This window comes from Ahaetulla prasina, chromosome 1 (assembly GCF_028640845.1).
Source record: "Ahaetulla prasina isolate Xishuangbanna chromosome 1, ASM2864084v1, whole genome shotgun sequence".
NCBI lineage: Eukaryota > Metazoa > Chordata > Lepidosauria > Squamata > Colubridae > Ahaetulla > Ahaetulla prasina.
This window is the reverse complement of record NC_080539.1, coordinates 47122339-47140254: the sequence shown is the minus strand read 5'-3', so window position 1 is coordinate 47140254 and position 17916 is coordinate 47122339. Positions and strand designations below refer to the sequence as shown.

The 17916-nt window shown below is 40.3% G+C and overlaps 1 protein-coding gene across 3 annotated transcripts in view; it reads right to left on the bottom strand.

Annotated features, from left to right (window-relative positions):
• LOC131189167 (two pore calcium channel protein 1-like) overlaps nucleotides 1-15705 on the bottom strand; it is a 29458-nt gene extending 13753 nt beyond the window's left edge. For 2 of the 3 annotated variants that reach the window (XM_058165085.1, XM_058165087.1), the window contains exons 1-8: nucleotides 15512-15705; nucleotides 8917-8999; nucleotides 6887-7001; nucleotides 6293-6421; nucleotides 4227-4343; nucleotides 2379-2497; nucleotides 1753-1854; nucleotides 820-946 (exon numbers count right to left, since the gene is read on the bottom strand). In XM_058165085.1, the coding sequence (XP_058021068.1) occupies nucleotides 820-946; nucleotides 1753-1854; nucleotides 2379-2497; nucleotides 4227-4343; nucleotides 6293-6421; nucleotides 6887-7001; nucleotides 8917-8999; nucleotides 15512-15652 (933 nt within the window). In that variant the 5' untranslated portion in view covers nucleotides 15653-15705. The remainder of the gene's footprint in view (nucleotides 1-819; nucleotides 947-1752; nucleotides 1855-2378; nucleotides 2498-4226; nucleotides 4344-6292; nucleotides 6422-6886; nucleotides 7002-8916; nucleotides 9000-15511) is intronic. The other variant, XM_058165086.1, reaches the window with a different exon arrangement.
• Between the last annotated feature and the right edge of the window lie 2211 nt (nucleotides 15706-17916).

Genomic DNA, 17916 nt, shown 5'->3' with positions numbered 1-17916 from the left:
ACCTCACCCCATTCCTAAGAGGCCTGTAAGGGGCGTGCATAAGAGCACCAACCTGCCTACTGTTCTTATCCTAATGTTCCCTTTGATCGTATCCAATTTCATATAGTTATTACATACTTATGCTTATATATATGCTTATATATCGTATAGTCATTTCATTCTTATGCTTATATATACTGCTGTGACAAATAAATAAATAAATAAAATAAAAAAATTCCGGGAGTTGGTCCACAAGTCTTAAAGTTGCCAAATTTGGACACCTCCACTATAGGGAATCCACTATATCCCCTTCTCTCAAAGTCTCTGTAATAAAGACAGTTTTCTGTCTGTCCCTAATGAAGGCAACTAACTATCTCTATTTCAGATACGGAAGCGGTGAATATTCATTCCAGTTTCTAAACAACATCACCCATACATAAGAGGGAAATATCAAGACTTAGAACACCAAAGATTTGCAAAAAATACCATTTACTTTTAAATTAGGGGAAGCCCTGAAACAGGCCAACACTCTTAATTCCACAGCTAAGGTGAAGCGGACAACATTTTTGTGGCTGGAATAATGGTCTCAAAAATGGCTTTAAAGGTCCATATTTGTGGTACAGCAATTGCAGTGGAGGGGACAACTTTCAGTTCCTTTTTGTGGAGTTTTGGGAGGCTAAAATTGAGGCATTAAATTTATCACAGCTTTAATATAACTATTTTGTGGCTTATTTCCCTGCCCCACCTCCAGGTCACATTTCAGGGGTATAAACGGAGAAGTTCAGGTGTGAGCTCAGTAAGCAGGCTTAAGGGCAGGGGCTACCCAAATGCAGAGTTTACCTTTAAGTGTTTCCTGTAGTTGTTGTACACAACTGCTAAAAAGACTGACATGAAAATGTAGGTGTTGATTATTACATATATTATGAAAAATAAACTGTACCACCAGCTGAAGTCATAAGCCGGCATCCTATAAAGAAGAAAGAAAATTTGCATTAAATATACTAAAGAAAAGGCCCTAGTGATTTCCAGAGAAAAAAGCAGATATTTCGTAATGGATGAGAATGTTGAAAACACTTTTCCCATAACAGAATCACCTATTCTCAGGTTTTTTAATGGGATTTATTTCATTTTATATCATGACATCTAGCATTGTAATTCATTGCTTACTGGGATAAATGAACCCAGTCAATTTTGGCTGATTTAAAATAAGAGGCTAACCATGTTTGAACCCAACCCGTTCACATAGCTCTATACGGATGGATGTCTTTTTCTATAGTTTCATTATCCACAATTTTATGTATCTGTAGTTGATAAATATAGCTGAGACATTGTTGTCTGTTATGAACAATTTCATGTATCCATGGTTTTTGATGCATGGTTCTGATCTGAATAGAGTTCCACCTATAATCATAATTGTTTTACAAAATTGAAGCAATAGTAAAATATCTGCTTTCCACAAGAGATAAATATCTACAATACACTTCCAAAAGTTGCCTAGGTAACTACTACTTCTTCCCAATGGCCACCCCTTCTAAATCAAAATCTTTCTATGCCTAATTCACAAATGAAATGCAGGGAGCCTGGAAACAGCAATTCACATTTATTACATACTTATCTCGTTTCCCCATGCTCCAATATAAACTGAGAATTCAGATTAGGGCTGGTTATCTTAGAACGTTCCACTGTGAAAGTAGCAGGGGACGGACAATGAATTCCTGCACATCATGTCACCTCAACTTAGCAACTACTTCTGGTCTGAAGAGAATTACCTACATGATGTCTGGGCTATTTGCGGTGGTCACCAGCACGTACATATCAAATACAACTTCAAGATAATTTGTAAAATAGGGCAAGCCTTCCAAGGTCTTCAAATTCCTTCAAACAAAAACAGTCATGCATTTAAAAAATGAGGGATCACAATCAAACAGGAGAAATTAAAATAAACTGGTTGAATATTATTTATTATAAGACAATACTTCCCACCCATTCACCCCTGCCCAAAAGCAATGGCAGTGATGCTATACTCTAGTATATCGGCTTATACTTGAGTTTTTTTTTTTTTCTTTTTTTCACATTATACCGGATGGTGCAAACTTGGCGGGCTTTTGCATTAGCGCGGGGAAGCCCTGCCGGTGCAGTGAGAGGGCGGGGCGGGGGAGCCGCCAGCCTTCTCGGCTGAGGAGGAGGCTTTCCTGACGGTAGCTGCCTCATTTCCCTCCCTCGGCTTATACTCGAGTCCCCAGTTTACCCCAGTTTTTTGGGGTAAAATTGGGGACCTCGGCTTATACTCGGATCGGCTTATATTCGAGTATATACGGTATTTATTATAAGACAATACTTCTCACCCATTCACCCCTGCCCAAAAGCAATGGCAGTGATGCTAACCTTAGCCCCCATACCTGTCTCCAAACAGCTTCAGAGCCATGAGAGAAAACATCAGGACGCTGAACATGAACAGTAGAAAGACATAAGTGATCTCAGGCAGTGTGTTCCGGATGCTTCGAAAGGCTCGCCGGATCTGCCAAAAAGAGCATCCGTGTTCTTCTATTACTTATAATGATTACCTTTCCCTATAGAATTAGTTCCCACTCCAAGATATCCAGTAATAGATCGGGGGGCACAATCTTGGAACCAATCTCCAAAGTTGAGATTTTTCAGATATTTGCGAGTTTGAGAGAGTTCTATATTTGAGAGATATTCTAATTTGAGAGAGTTCTATATTCCAGGAAACGAATGAGATGAAGTACCATTCCCTACATCCTTGGAAATGTTTTTTTCCCCCTAAAGGATCGCTAGATCATCACAAAAACCAATCAACCTTCAAGACTAGTTTAGTGGGTCACATTCACTCCATGCATGCAAAGGAGGCTCCCATCTATACAAACAGAAGCGTCAGGGGTGAAATCCAGCAGGTTCCGGCAGATTCTGGTAGTGGAAATTTTGAGTACTTCGGAGAACCAGCAAGTACCACCTCTGGCTGGCCCCAAAGTAAGTTAGGAATGGGGATTTTGCAGTATCCTTCCCCTGGAGTGGGGTGGGAATGGGGATTTTGCAGTATCCTTTCCCTGCCACGCCCACCAAGCCACACCACACCATGCCCACCAAGCCACGCCCACAGAACTGGTAGTAAAAAAAATTGAATTTCACTATTGTAAAGCTTCCTTCAGTACAAGTCAAATCTCCACTCTACCTCCTGGCAGAGGACATAGCAATTCTGGATCCATGTCTTGTTTACATACTTGAAACTCAAAGCTGTTGTAATGGTTATTACTCGTAGCCTAATTAATTTGGTCCTGATTGTACACATGCATGCATAAGTAAAACTTTTTGGGAAACAGCAAACGCTAGAACCCTCTTCATGTTCTGTAATAGGTAACAATTAAGCTTATTCAGTTTTCAAATTTTCTACAAAAATTGCTCTCTTACAATTATTCTGCCTATAGAGGAGAGCCTTCATGCATGCAGCAATTATAAACACACATATTTCTCTGCTATAAGCATTTGCACACGCACCAGGAGACAGGATTATTTTGTGAAATCTAGCTTGATCGTATGTCAACTGAAAATATGGATGCAGCTTTTTAAGGCAGACTTCAGTTTCAAACCAGAGAGGATGATGTTGCCATGGAGATGGGCATTTTGGGCATCACATTTCAGGTGCTTCAACAACTAAGCTTCATGCTCAGAGCAGCTTTAAATACAAAAGGAACAAACAACACGGAGAAGCCATACTTCCTGTTCCATTATATGCCAGGTACAGCTGACATGCAATTTTTTCCTCCACTTGTCCTTCCTAGGGAAAGTACCATTTTTTTAAAAAAAAAATCTCTTTTAAATAAAAAACAACCACCACAGAATGATGCATAGGGAATAGGACCTGCACTTTCTGTAGCTGCCGCCTCAATAGTGCTCTAGCCCTCTTCAAATTAGCTGCTCCCACCACCACACGCAGAATTCTCAAAACCCTCACAGGTCAGTCCAGCATGTTCCCTGGCTTTCAGGGGCTCAACAATACCTTATTTCATGCTTCAGCTTTCCCAAAGGTAGGCCAGGTTAAGCCTGCCTATTTGCACAGAAGAGAGAGAAAGAGAGGAAGAAAAAAATAATTTCAAAAAGAAGATGAAAATATCCTCTAAAGCGCACACACACAATAGCAACCACAGCAACATTACCTACTAACTGTATAGTTAAATAATAACGGTATTATAGACTGTCCAACATGGAAATTACCCACTCTAGTTTCTTACCTGACGAGACTCTGCAAAGTTTATTAAAAAGATGGGTCTCAATGGCCTGGACCACCGAACACCATGAATGTTCAAGGTTCTAAGAGTGCCATAGATAATTAGGTCAATCAATGTCATCTACAATTTGGAAGGAAGAGGAAAAAGTGATTTACATTTAAGCAATTAAGTTTAAATAAACACTTAATGACAGGTAAGAGTCCCTTTTCCAATAAGCTGAAAATAAAGTTATGGTTGTGCATTTCAATTTCATACACAAGATATTGGTATGCAAAAGTCAAGAATTTGACCTCATGAAATGGTAAATTTGGGTCTTATTCGCCAGAGATTTGTGCTAACAACCACAAAGGGAGCAGAGCATAGGACAAAAGAATCTATGTTTAGTTGCTGGGTATTGAGATTCAAAAGCTCTACTGTCATTCTTCGTGTCTTCTGTTTCAGAAATGTGGGGAAATAGAATGACATAAGGACTGTAAGTTAGTTTACTTGCAGATTTGAATCCAGAATGAGCAGGGTGCACCAATGATTCTCTACAAGACTAGATTAAAAACTTTTCACCATTGTTATACCAGAGCAACAGTTTAAAACAAAGCTTTGTATACAGAGGACAGTACAACAAAATGCAAGAGGGATTACTTGAATCCTTATAAAGCAGCCTCCTTGAAAATGCATGAATCCAGCCTAGATATTTTAGAGAAATTTGAGTTACAGATAATGAAAAGCGATAAGCACTTTTGAATAAAGATTATGCATCCAAGGTCAATCCAGCTTCAATCCACTATTGAAATTATCCTTCTTCCTTTCATTGCCATTAACAGAAACTTCTTTTGAAATGCAACATTTGCAAGTACAATGTCTGTTAGACTAACACAATTCTTTCTTATCCCAAAGACCATAGTTACCATGCCTAATGTGCTAATATAATACTGTACATATATACTATATACACAGTAGTTATACGTGCTGAGTTGCGGCTGTTTAAGCAAACAAGAACTGGTGTACAATCACTTCATCAAAAACTATGGCAAAAGAGCTCTTTTATGGTTGTTATTAAACCATTTTAAGTATCAGTTACTTAGTTGGTCTAGTTAGTATCCATCAGTAAGTCTCCATAGGCACTGTTTGGAACTGATATGGATCAATTCACAAATATATGAATAAATGATACTAGAGACTCCAGCATGCCTTTAGTATAGGCAACATGCCAATGCAACCGAAAGATGTAGTAGATAACCAACTGCTACAGACAGGTCCTAGACCTATTTTTTTTAATTTATTTAAAACATGTATATGGCCACACATCTTAAAACCAAATTCTAGGCAGGTCACAACAGATCTCCTGCTACAATTTGCACTATCAAAATTCAACAGCATGATCTGTATTATTGTTCACAGGATAAGCTCATATGTGTTAACTTCCCAAAATCTCAAACCAAAATGGGCTGCCCCATCATGGTGATGCAAAATGTCATAGAATAGCATGAATCTTCATCCATTTTCTATTACGGTGTTATGAATAGATTTATATCCAGTGGTGGGATTCAAATAATTTAACAAGCAGTTCTCTGCCCTAATGATTTCTTCCAACAACCAGTTCACCAAACTGCTCAGAAAGTTAACAACCAGTTCTCCTGAAGTGGTGCGAATTGGCTGAATCCCACCACTGTTTATATCCCATTTTTTTTCAAGGAGCTTAAAACAGCACATTAAAATGAGAGATGAAACGGCATGTGTGTTTCTTCTTTCATTTTAATCTCATAGCAATTACAACTATGGATCAAGAGGGGACTTCATCCATCCAAAACTGAACTGCAGCAGCATCAGCATGCAAGCACAGAACCACTATATGATGTTATATAGATCTTTCAGTATCAACTGGTGGATCCAAACTTAGACATCTTTAAAACAAATTTATGTCAATAATATGATTTGTTCATTTTATAGCATTTCCAGGCTTTCCAATCCCAACATAGTACTTTAGTTTCTATTGATTTCAAAAAATGATTTCATCTGAAACTGGGACAAGCCACTATTTGCAGAAGGCAAATGCTGTACAAGTTAAAACCCACCAAGACTGTTATCATGATGCAGATGTTCTTTGTATCTTTCCAGAATGTATTACGAGGTGTAACATGTGCAAAATGGATGAGTCTTCCAAAGAAAACAAAAAGGCATAAGACTTCAATCACGGATGTAATCTATTGAAAAGAAGAATAGATAAGTTCAGAAATAAACAAATACTAAATCCAAGTCAAAGGAGGACCAAGCTTAAGCTTGCTTATCACGCACACTTCTCTGAAGTTCCCCTGGTGCTCTTTGAGCTTGGTTGTTTGCTTGCAGACGTTTCATTACCCAACTTGGTAACATCATCAGTGCGTATTTGTACAGGATAGTTTGCCCTGCCAGTTTTGGTGGGAGTGTGGTTTCCTCTTTGGCTCCTTCATTACAGTATTATTTTATGCCTGATTATTTGTCTACTGCTGATTTCTACTTATCTGAATATTGGCTGCTAGAGGGAAGGCACTCTAGTCTTTTTGTTTGCTTCCTAAATTTGTTATCGTGTCTTTTGAATATCTAAATATGGGTTATTTCTATCTCTACACACACTGTTACAGCTTCTAACTTCCAAGAGTTGCCTGTTATATATTTAATCACATACTTACCAAGAAAGGAAGTAGGTATACAGCTGGCTCTTCAAATAGTGCAAGTATCAGGACTACAAAAATGAAGAAATAAGTACCTGCTTGCATGGCCCAATGGTTATAGAGATAATAAAGCCTGAGTAAAGAAAACATATGGAAATGATTGGAACATTCATTTGATTGGCATCAATTCAATGATTGGCATAGGGCCGGGCTACTTACGGGACCGCCTACTGCTACCGAATACCTCTCACCGACCCGTGCGCTCTCACAGAGAGGGACTCCTCAGGGTGCCGTCAGCTAGGCAGTGCCGTCTGGCGGCACCCAGGGGAAGGGCCTTCTCTGTGGGGGCTCCCACCCTCTGGAACGAACTCCCCCCAGGACTTCGTCAACTTCCGGACCTCCGAACCTTCCGTCGCGAGCTTAAAACACATTTATTTATCTGCGCAGGACTGGATTAGATTTTAAATTTATACTGGTTTTAATGGGTTTTATTATTTATATTGCTTTTTAATAATTCGGCCATGTAGAATAAGTTTTTTAATTGTTATTTTAGTTTGTATTTATATGTCTTTTTTACTTGCCTGTGAACCGCCCTGAGTCCCTAGGGAGATAGGGCGGTATATAAATGCGATAAATAAAAATAAATAAATTGGTTAAAAAAAAGCAAGTAGGTTCAAACAAGAATCCTTAGCTTGTTCTAACAATTAAAAAAACTATAACTGCAGATATTGCAAAGACTATGAACTTGTTTTTCCATAAAATATGAGACATTGCTCTCAACATTTCATAAAAGTGAGTCCTTAATATTACTCTGAAATTGTTTCTAAAACATATCCTTTAGAACTTGGGAAAAAAGCCAAGATTGCATACGGCATAATAGCAATAGCACTTAGATTGTATACCGCTTCACAGTGCTTTACAGCCCTCTCTAAGTAGTTTACAGAGTCAGCATATTGCCCTCAATAATCTGGGTTCTCATTTTATCCACCTCGGAAGGATGGAAGGCTGAGTCAACCTTGAGCCTGGTGAGATTCGATCTGCCAAATTGCAGGTAGCCGGCAGGCAGCCGAAGTACCCTGCAGTAGTGCATTCTAACCACTGTGTCACCGTGGCTCTTAAAATACTTTTAAGAAATATTATGTTATTTCTGGCTTCTTAAGTCAAATAAAAGACCTTAATTCTGTCATTTACTATCCAATACTCAGAATAAAATAATACCCCAAGCCATGATAAGACAGAATCAAATAGTACATTTAAAGATCTGGAAAGGTCTGGACGGAGGAAGTCTTCTCTGACTCTGCACATAGCAGCAAATTATGGAGTATCTTCAGAAGAATATGGCACCAACCTCAGCTTAAGATCTCCATAAACCCATGGTGAAAAATTGAAAATAATAGAACCCAATTATCCATTAGTATCTTCTGCACTGTAGCTTAAACCCACCAGATCTAAACTTGCACTAAAACACAGGACAAGCTATGGAGGACTTGCTCTGGCAACACACAACAAAATAGACACTAAGCAAGTGTCACTGTGGAGAAGATCTAAAGCTGCAACAGCCCCGCTAATGGATTATTCATCCCTCTAGACTCACAAAGAGGGGTGCACTTAGACCCTTAACAGTGACTTAGCTTTGCTAAGAAGTACATGGGGCATACTTCATTTCTGCATTTCTCAAAGACTTCAAAATCTCAGAGTCTTAGACCTTCACATTACTCAATCAAATTATATTGTATATAAACACACAGAGAAACCCAGAAAAAAGCCAGCAAGTAATTTCAGTAATTATTATTTCAAATTTATTTTAAAAGAGTAGCAACTACTTTTAACTACATTTGGGTCCAAATGTGAAGGAAACTGGAGACAATTAAAGCAGCAAAAGTTAATTTCATTCAATATGACTAGTGCTTATTGTTTATTGGAAAGCCAAACCTTTGGCTGTATAGCTTGAAAAAAAATCTTTAGTGATGACTGAGTCTTAGAATGTTTATGCTTAATAACATATCTCTTTACACTGCACTTCAGAATTGTTGTAACCCTGGCTTTACCTGATCGCCTTTGGTGAAGTCTCAAATGGGATGTTCCTATTATATTGGGCATCGTAGACATATGCTGCTGCCAAGAGAAGGCTCTATTGATAAAATGAAGAAATAAAGTTTATTCAATATGGGTGAATTTTAATTGCTGCACTCAATAGGTAGATTAGCTTCTTAACAATCTTCTAAGCATTTTTTGCCCCTTCAGAACTTGCTAAACTCAACTCAAGCATTGCTTAGCATTGGCTACTCTATGAAATGCAAGTTGTAGTTCAGCAATTTCTGTAAAGCTGCCAGTACCTCACCTCTACAAAAGCATTTCATTCTTTTGTTACTAGAAAGCAGTATGCCTTGCTATAGTTAATGATATCAATCAATGATGGCAGCATTAATTCACAATAAATGTGAAAATAAAATGAATATGGTATGTACAGTATGAGCGATGGCAGAATTTACTTTCTATAAGAAACTTTTTTTTTTTGTTTACGTTTATACCCCGCCCTTCTCCGAAGACTCAGGTCGGCTTACAATGTATAAGGCAATAGTCTCATTCTATTTGTATATTTTTACAAAGTCAACTTATTGCACCCCCAACAATCTGGGTCCTCATTTTACCTACCTTATAAAGGGTGGAAGGCTGAGTCAACCTTGGGCCGGGCTCGAACCTGCAGTAATTGCAGGCTTTGTGTTCTAATAACAGGCTTCTCTATTGCCTGAGCTATCCCGGCCCCTTGCTGAATATGTAACATTACTGTGTTTCCCTAAAAATAAGACCCTGTCTTATATTTTTTTGAATCCTGAAATAAGCGCTTGGCCTTATTGCCATGCGCTCAAAAGCCCGATTGGGCTTATTATCAAGGGATGTCTTATTTTAGGGGAAACAGGGTAGTTCTGTGTCCACACCACAAGTAATAAATTTCATTAAATTCAACTGATCAGACTCATAAATCAACATTCACAGGACTGCACGATAAACTAGCTTTAGCTATCTCTTCTGAAGTTTACAGCATAAAAATACACAGGGTTTAGAGTCCCTTGTGATGTCTCTTGGAAATCAGTCTGACTATTTAAGACTGACATCCTGTCCTAATTTAGAAGGCTTGCAGCAAAACATTTACTGATGGATGATTTACAGACCATATATCAGCAAGCACTATGCAAGACAACAGTAATAGAGATTGCTTTACCTGCATGGTTTAGTTATTAAAATGTAATCGTTAACTTTTTTTATTACTTAAGTCTTGGGAAAAAAAAGTCTGACACAAAAGTTCTGACTGTTCAGAGAGGTCATCCTATTTAGAATGAGAGTACAAAGAAGAGGACGAAACATAGCATAATTTTATTTTATGCTTTTCTTTTTCAATGCAATATATATATATATATATATATATAGATAGATAGATAGATAGATAGATAGATAGATAGATAGATAGATAGATAGATAGATAGATAGATAGATATAGATATAGATATAGATGATAGATAGATAGATAGATAGATAGATATAGCTATAGCTATAGCTATAGCTATAGCTATAGCTATAGCTATAGATAGATATAGATAGATATATATAGATATAGATATATTTGTTTTCTGAGATTTTCGCGGGTGTTTGTATGTAGGTCTTTGGTTATTCGGGTTTTCTCCCGAATAACCAAAGACCTACACACACACACACACACACACACACACACACACACACACACACATATATACATACATACATACATACATACATAGTGTATTAAATATATTGGACAATGCAACCATTCCAAGACACCTGGTTTTAGTTTAACTTAACCTAACAACCTGGGGACTTTAAACCAGAAATTGGGTTTGGTCCAACTGCTGCCTCAACTCAGTCTCATAGTGATACTTGGAAACTCCTTGAACCAGCAACTCCCAGAGAAGAGTGGAGAATTTGTGACCCTCCAAATTTGACTGAACTTTAACTGTTGCTTCACTCAGCATGAACCAATGTGAAGAATGCTGGGAATCAGAATCCACCAACAGCCAGTTCATTATAGAGCTGTGGTGGCACAGTGGTTAGAATGCAGTATTGCAGGCTGACTCTGCTCCCTGCCAGGAGTTTGATCTTGACTGGCTAAAAGTTGATTCAGCCTTCCATCCTTCCAAGGTCAGTAAAACGAGGACCCAGGGGGGCAATGCACTGACTCTGTAAACCACTGTAAAGCACTATGAAGTAGTATACAAGTCTAAGTGCTATTGCTATTACAGCTTCACTTGCTAGTTTCTGAAGAGTTCTCTCTTGAATGCAGTGAAGAAAGTGTGGAACAGAAGCTGCAGATAACATTCTTGCCTATTGTGGGTGTGGCAACCCTGATTTTATTTTTCACCAGAGGAGTACACATCTTAGAGGAATAAAGGTACCTTGTTCATTAACTACTCATACTCATTAGTCACCTGCCAACCTTAGTGGAAGCGTATGGATTCCCTTCAAGATGAAGCTAATGACTGCAGAATGATGTAGCATCTTTCTCTGAGCGTGCAATACTGTAGAGGTCAACCCCTCTATAGCTACAGCCTCTGAGAAAAAGCCCAATGCTATTGCAACAAAGCCCCATTTCAGATGTCCAGAAATAAGAACTGGAAGAATTCAAATGAGTGCCCCATTAGGCTTCTTTAGATTACAAAGGCAGCTATTATTGCAGAAATTATTATTTTTTAAAACCCTTCTTTTAGAGCTGAGCTGGAAAACTCCCACCCACTCATTCTGCTCTATTTTGTCCTGTAAAATGTCAAAGACCTGCTGTTTAACTCATCAGAGTGAATTCTCCCGGAACTTTTGTTCTGACCTTCAGCTCAGACATTATTCTCACATTTGGATGTGTACCTGAAGCTACCCAGGTACCACCTTAAGAACAAGACAAGCAAAATTTTATGCTGTATCTCAAGCTTGATGACAGGGAGCAGAGTATACCCGTGCATGTTTCACCAGCAGTCAAGTGTCTGGAATACATGTGAAACTCAGAACTGTTGATAAAACTCATGTCTTAATCTCCAAAGCGATCTCAAATTGTATGACTGATTTAAACACTAGTAAACTGGCAAAAAACTGTTAAAATAAGGAACAAAGTAAAAGAATAACAAAATAACACAGTTGGAAGGGACCTTGGGAGGTATTATAGTCTAATCCTCTATTCAAGCAGGAACCCTCTGTTTCAGACAAATGGTTGTCCCAATCTCTTCTTAAAAATTTACAGTGTTGGAGCATCTACAACTTCTAGAGGCAAGTCATTCCACTGATTACTTTTTCTAACTGTCCAGAAATTTCTCCTTATTTCTAGGTTGGTTCTCTCCTTGATTAAAGCAGCAAATGCTTTTTTGAAGATCCATTACATGCAAACTATTTGCTCATACTTTTGCTTTATTGACGTTTTTCATTTAAACCCTCATTGCCAAGAACAAATTACATTTAAAGGTTATCCTTCATCAGTGATGGAACTCAGAATGTATATATAAGCTAATTAGATGTTTTCTATTCAGTTCTTGATCAGATTAATTTAGTTTCTATGAAACTGTTGCATAATGTATTTTTACACCCTGATCAGATTTCAGACTTTACTGTATTGTGGAAACGTATTGTACCATAGTATATAATGCATACTATCCTTTTAGTTACTTTTTAAAACAACCCATTTGTTGAAGCTGCCAGAATACAAACCATTTCAGTTGTTCCTCTGGAAGTACTACAGATTGAGAAAACTTCAGGCATTAGTATTTGGGTTGTTAACTTTCACTATAGTCAGAAGCAAGGAGCCACAATTAATCCTGTCCATGCACCATCGTCATTCCTCCCTCTCCTTTACAATAGTTACTATTTAATTTGGAAAAAAACAGAAATACTATCACATGCAACTATCAAGTCCATTTGTCCATGTGAACTAATAATGCCTTCTTTGCGAATTTCCAGGAATTCACTAGGTAGCTGTCACAAGCCCATTTATATGTGGGCTTTTATCCACTGGAACAACACATGCTCCCACAGGACCAAAACACTTGCTCCAACCTTTGGTCCCTGCCTAATCAGGTAAGACAATGGTGAGCCAGCAACGAACTAATTTATTTGTCCATTCTATGTTCCTATTAGGGTCAGTTTGGTATGGGGTTTAAGGCATCAGGGTAGAAATCTGAAGACCATGAGTTCTATTTCTGTCTTAGGCACAAAAGGCAGTGGTCAGTCATTCTCTCTCAGCCCTTGGAAAGAGGCAGTCACTGGAAACCAACACAGACTTAGAAGCATCCCCACAAAAAAACTAAAAAAAAAGTTTCTATTATACTTCACTATCATAACAGTTATACCCCCTAGTTACAATTGATTAAACAGTCTTGAAAAGTGATGTAAATATCCATATGTATGGAGCTTCAGATGGCCTGTACAACAATGTGGAAAAAAAGCCAAATGCAATTGGGTTTTGGCTCTATCAAGAAAAGTATAGTTTCCAATTACAGAATTTTATATGAGTTGGTTGAATCCCACTTTAAGAATTGCATCTGAATTCCACTCTTTAAAAATGACATAAAACCAAAATGTTCAGAGAAAGGCAATGAGAATGTGCAAGGGACTGAAAAACCAAGTCCTGAGAGGTGATATAGAAAAACTCTATGTGGTTAGTTTTGAGATAAGGCAACCAGAGAGTATATAACATTCTGGAGATACCTGAAGGGGTATCACAAAGAATTATCTGAGAACTCAAGATAGAGAATAAAGCTTACAATACTGTGTGAATGACAGATCATAGCATCCCATCTGCCACATGAAACAGTGCAGCTCATTCACATCCATCAAGCTCAAGCAAATGCCTAGGCCAGGGGTCTGCACACTTGGCTCTTTTAAGACATGTGGACTTCAACTCCCAGAGTTCCTCACCCAGCAAAGCTGGCTGAGGAACTCTGGAAGTTGAAGTCCACAAGTCTTAAAAGAGCCAAGTTTGCAGACCCTGGCCTAGGACAAAAGAATCACACCAGTCATCAGCAAAGGCCATGTGCAGATTGAGATCCAGCTGTTCCTGTGATTAAGTGTAGTCAAATACCTATTTGCCATTTTATGGCTTGGAACAGTAAGATCACGCACTTTAAGAAAAAAAGGAATTTGGAAAAGAAAGTTATTTTCTGTGATGTGAAATCAAATTTCCGAAGAAGCTTTTGACAAAATCCAGTTTATTACAGAATGGAGCATTCTTATGATGGAGAAAGCATTCTTGGCCTTTAGGGCAGCTTCTGCTTTCAATTAGGACATTTGCAACAACCAGCAAAATAATAAAAGATATTTCAAGTATTTTTAAGTAAAAAAAATAAAATCAATAGTAGCTATGTTGGCTTACAGGGGAGGAAAAAGTGTATTTGACTACACTTAATCACATATTTCAACCAGTCAAAGTACATAAGGCGTTTTTGAATTGATCAGAGATATCCTTCTTTGTTCATAGTACATACCCCTGGAATGAAGGTGAATATATGTGTCCCATGATATTGTTGCAGGATCACACCTGGATCAGTCACTGGGACCAGAAGTTGAGTCTTCTGAGCTTTTGAACTCATGCTGGAACCCATCCTCAGGGAATTTCTCTCTACCAGAATGTGTCTCATATCCTGGGACACCTACATTTTGGTAGACATGTTCTGGTGAGAGAGAAGTTCCCTGAGGATGGGCTCTAGCATGAGTCCAAAAGCTCGGAAGACTAAACCTCTGGTTCTGGTAACCTACCCAGATTGGATCCCACACACCCGCTGGAAGCCTATGATGGGGCAGGATCTATTACAACGCCTTAGAAGAGGGGAGTGTGAGAAAAGGCACAAGCTTTCCCGCACTCCCCTCTTCTAAGGCATTTAGCTTTCTTTACCTATGCCGGATCTCAATTCCCATCATTCCTAAACTGGCTGAGATAGATCGGGCTCAAAGGCAAACAAACCCGGACGGTACAAAATAAGAGGAGGAGGAGGACCCTTGCTTTCAGCGTTCCTTTTACAATATTCGCCCCGCCCAACCAAAGGCTCCGGCAGTGTGTCTAACTTGAGCCAAAACGAGCCAAGGAATGCGTAGCAAATGTCTCCTTCAGCTTGTTGAACTCTAGCGCCGTTGCAGAAAAGTAGTATAGAAACCTAGAGCAACAACGGAGCCCGCCGATCCAAAGCAGACGCCGTCCCCCACCCCCCCACCCCCCGTGCTCGGTTTATTCGCCCGTAAGGACAAACTTTTCGCGGCATCGCCGACAAACAAAAGATAGTTTTGCTCGCCTGACATCTGAAACGGAGGCTGGCCGGCAACCGGCAAACAATCCCCATCCCAAGTGCGAACCCTCTTCAAAGGCGCCCGGGGGATGCCAAAGTAATTGTACTACGCAACCTCCCGCTTGCTTCTCCGCGCAAAAGGGACGCTATTGATGTGTAGTAGAGGAAAGTAGTTTACAAGGCAGGAGAGCCTTTAGAGAGGGGGAAATAGCACCATCCCTGAAAATGGGGAAGGAAGGGGCGACAGGAGCCTTCGGCCTAAAGTCGGGGTACCCGAGCAACGCGGAAACTGCAGCCCCTGGAAGATGCGCTCCCCGGGCTACCACCCCGTAATAGCCAGTCTGACGGGGGCTACCTCCTCCTCCTCCTTCGCCGAGTCGCCCATGGCTGCTTTAGGCGGGGCCGCGCCCGGCCTCCCCGACGGCAAGGCAGTGGACGGCAGCGGCGTCGCCTGAGTTGGAGGGATCCCCGATCGACTTCGACCCAAAGGCTCCATCGCGGAGTAGCCTGGCCGAGGCGCTTTAAACCCCGGGTGCACGTGACTCGGGACGGCGGAAACAGCTCGCCGCTTGTGGATGGGGAGCGGGATGGGGGGAAAGGAGAGCGCGGCTGAGGGGGTGTTGTACTCCGTGAACGCTCGTGTCAGCCCTAAGGCAAACATTTCTGTTCCAAATCAGATACTCGTTATATCAGGCGACTGGAATTCCTTATCTATCTTGGTCTCGGAGGGGTTGCCTTGGCGCGCGCCGATTAAGATTGTTTTTCCTCGTATGGCTGTCATTGAGCGTGGGGGACTTTTCTCTTCTTCAGAAAAAAAGTTGGCGAGTAGGCAGCTACTTTGAAAATACGCCAGCGGGGTCCATAATGATTCCAGACTTCATGGAGCGCCCCTTCTCCTGAGCCAATGTAGCTTGCACCAAAATAGTTAAAAGATCTGAGGGGACCAGAAATTGTATCATGGGGCTTTGAGATAATAGAGCCGATCACATAGAATGGCTTTTGGGGAGTGGAGTGGACTAAGGGAATTTGGCAAAGGGAAATGAAAAAAAGAAGTGTCAAATCTCTGTAGGCAATTGAACAGATTTTTATGTGCATTTTAAAAAAAATGTGGTTGTAGGTTTCAGTGTGTAACAGTGGACAGATTTCCTCAAGCTGAAGCCTTTCAGCTATATGGATCTCACTTCTCCTAATTTCCAGTCAGTGTTTACAATATTAAGCTCAATTTATTTAAGATCAGAAGATCTTAAATTAAAATAAATAATTTAAAAATAAATTACAGATCTTTCCTAGAATATGAAAGGATGAACTTCTTCATGCAAATGAAAGCAGGTATTAAGTATTACGTCTTGCTTTTTATTTTTATGGCATTACAGTAAAACTTCTTTACAGGATAGTTCTGTTGGATCAGCTCAAGAGATCCATTCATTCAGCATTCTGATCCCAAAAGTGGGAGCAGCATCAGTGTTCTCAGTAGAGATAGTGTTAAGTTCGGGCAATGAAGAGGCAGGAGACGATACAAGTGACAACAGCTCTTTAGTTTATTGTGATCCCAGCAAAAGCCAACAGGCAAAAACCCCTCTTTAAATAGTAATTTGGCTGAGGCATCAGCCAATCAGCAATGTGCATTTTCCCGCCCAAATTTCCCTCCTAAAATTCAAATACATTACACTCCTCCCCTCCCAGAACACATTTTACCATATTTACATAGTTTTTTGCATAACATTTGCATGTTATTTTTCCACGTAGTCACGCAGGTAGACAGGGCGTCTCCTAACTTTTTCTGACCTGCGCAATTCATTCCCTGGGAGTGAGTCGAGCTGGTCGAAGGGACTGTTTGTTCCTCCCAGCTCCTCCTCTGGGCCATCCGGCCCTGGATTATTGTCAGAGTCGTCCCTGCTGTCCTCTGGAGGAGCCGGTTGGCGTCGCTGGACTTCTTCAGACTCAGCTAAGTCCTCCGATCACCTCGGGGTTGAGTTAGCTGTTGGTTCAAATATTGGGTAGTCAGGGTCTGGCTATTTGGTTTTTGGATTGTTTTGTATTCTTTTTCGTAATTGATCTATGTGGCGTCTCCACACTCGGCCATCCCCCATGTCCACTATGTATGACTTTGGGCCCTTCACTCCTACAATTGTTCCCTTTAGCCACGCTGGGCCCTCACTATAGTTATGTGCCCATACCGGGTCACCTGTTGTCATTGTTCTGGTTCTTCCCTTTGTGCTTTGGTACCCATCAGGGGAGTATGTTGGGTTTAACCGATCTAGGGGGCACCAGAGTCTTCTACCCATTAATAACTCCGATGGGCTGCGGCCGGTGGTCACACAGGGAGTTCTATGTTGGACTGCCAGGAAGGTATCAATTTTGGATTGCCAATCTCCTGAGCTAATTCTAGATAGCGCTTCCTTGGCACTGCGTACGAAACGTTCTGCAAGTCCGTTCGTCGCCGGGTGGAAAGGTGCCGAGAGGACATGTCGGATGCCCTCTTCTGCCAAGTACCCCTCAAACTGGGTGGCCGTGAATTGTGGGCCGTTATCGGACACTAGAGTGTCGGGCAACCCGTGTGTCACAAATAGATGCCTCAAGACTGTGATTACAGCTTCCGCTGTTGTGGTTTTCATAAGTAAAATTTCTAACCACTTCGAGTAGGCATCGACCACAATTAAGAAGGTCTGCCCATGGAACGGCCCGGCAAAATCAATATGGATCCTGGACCAAGGACCCTGGGGTTTCTCCCATTCCCTGATGGGGGCTGTTGGGGGTAGT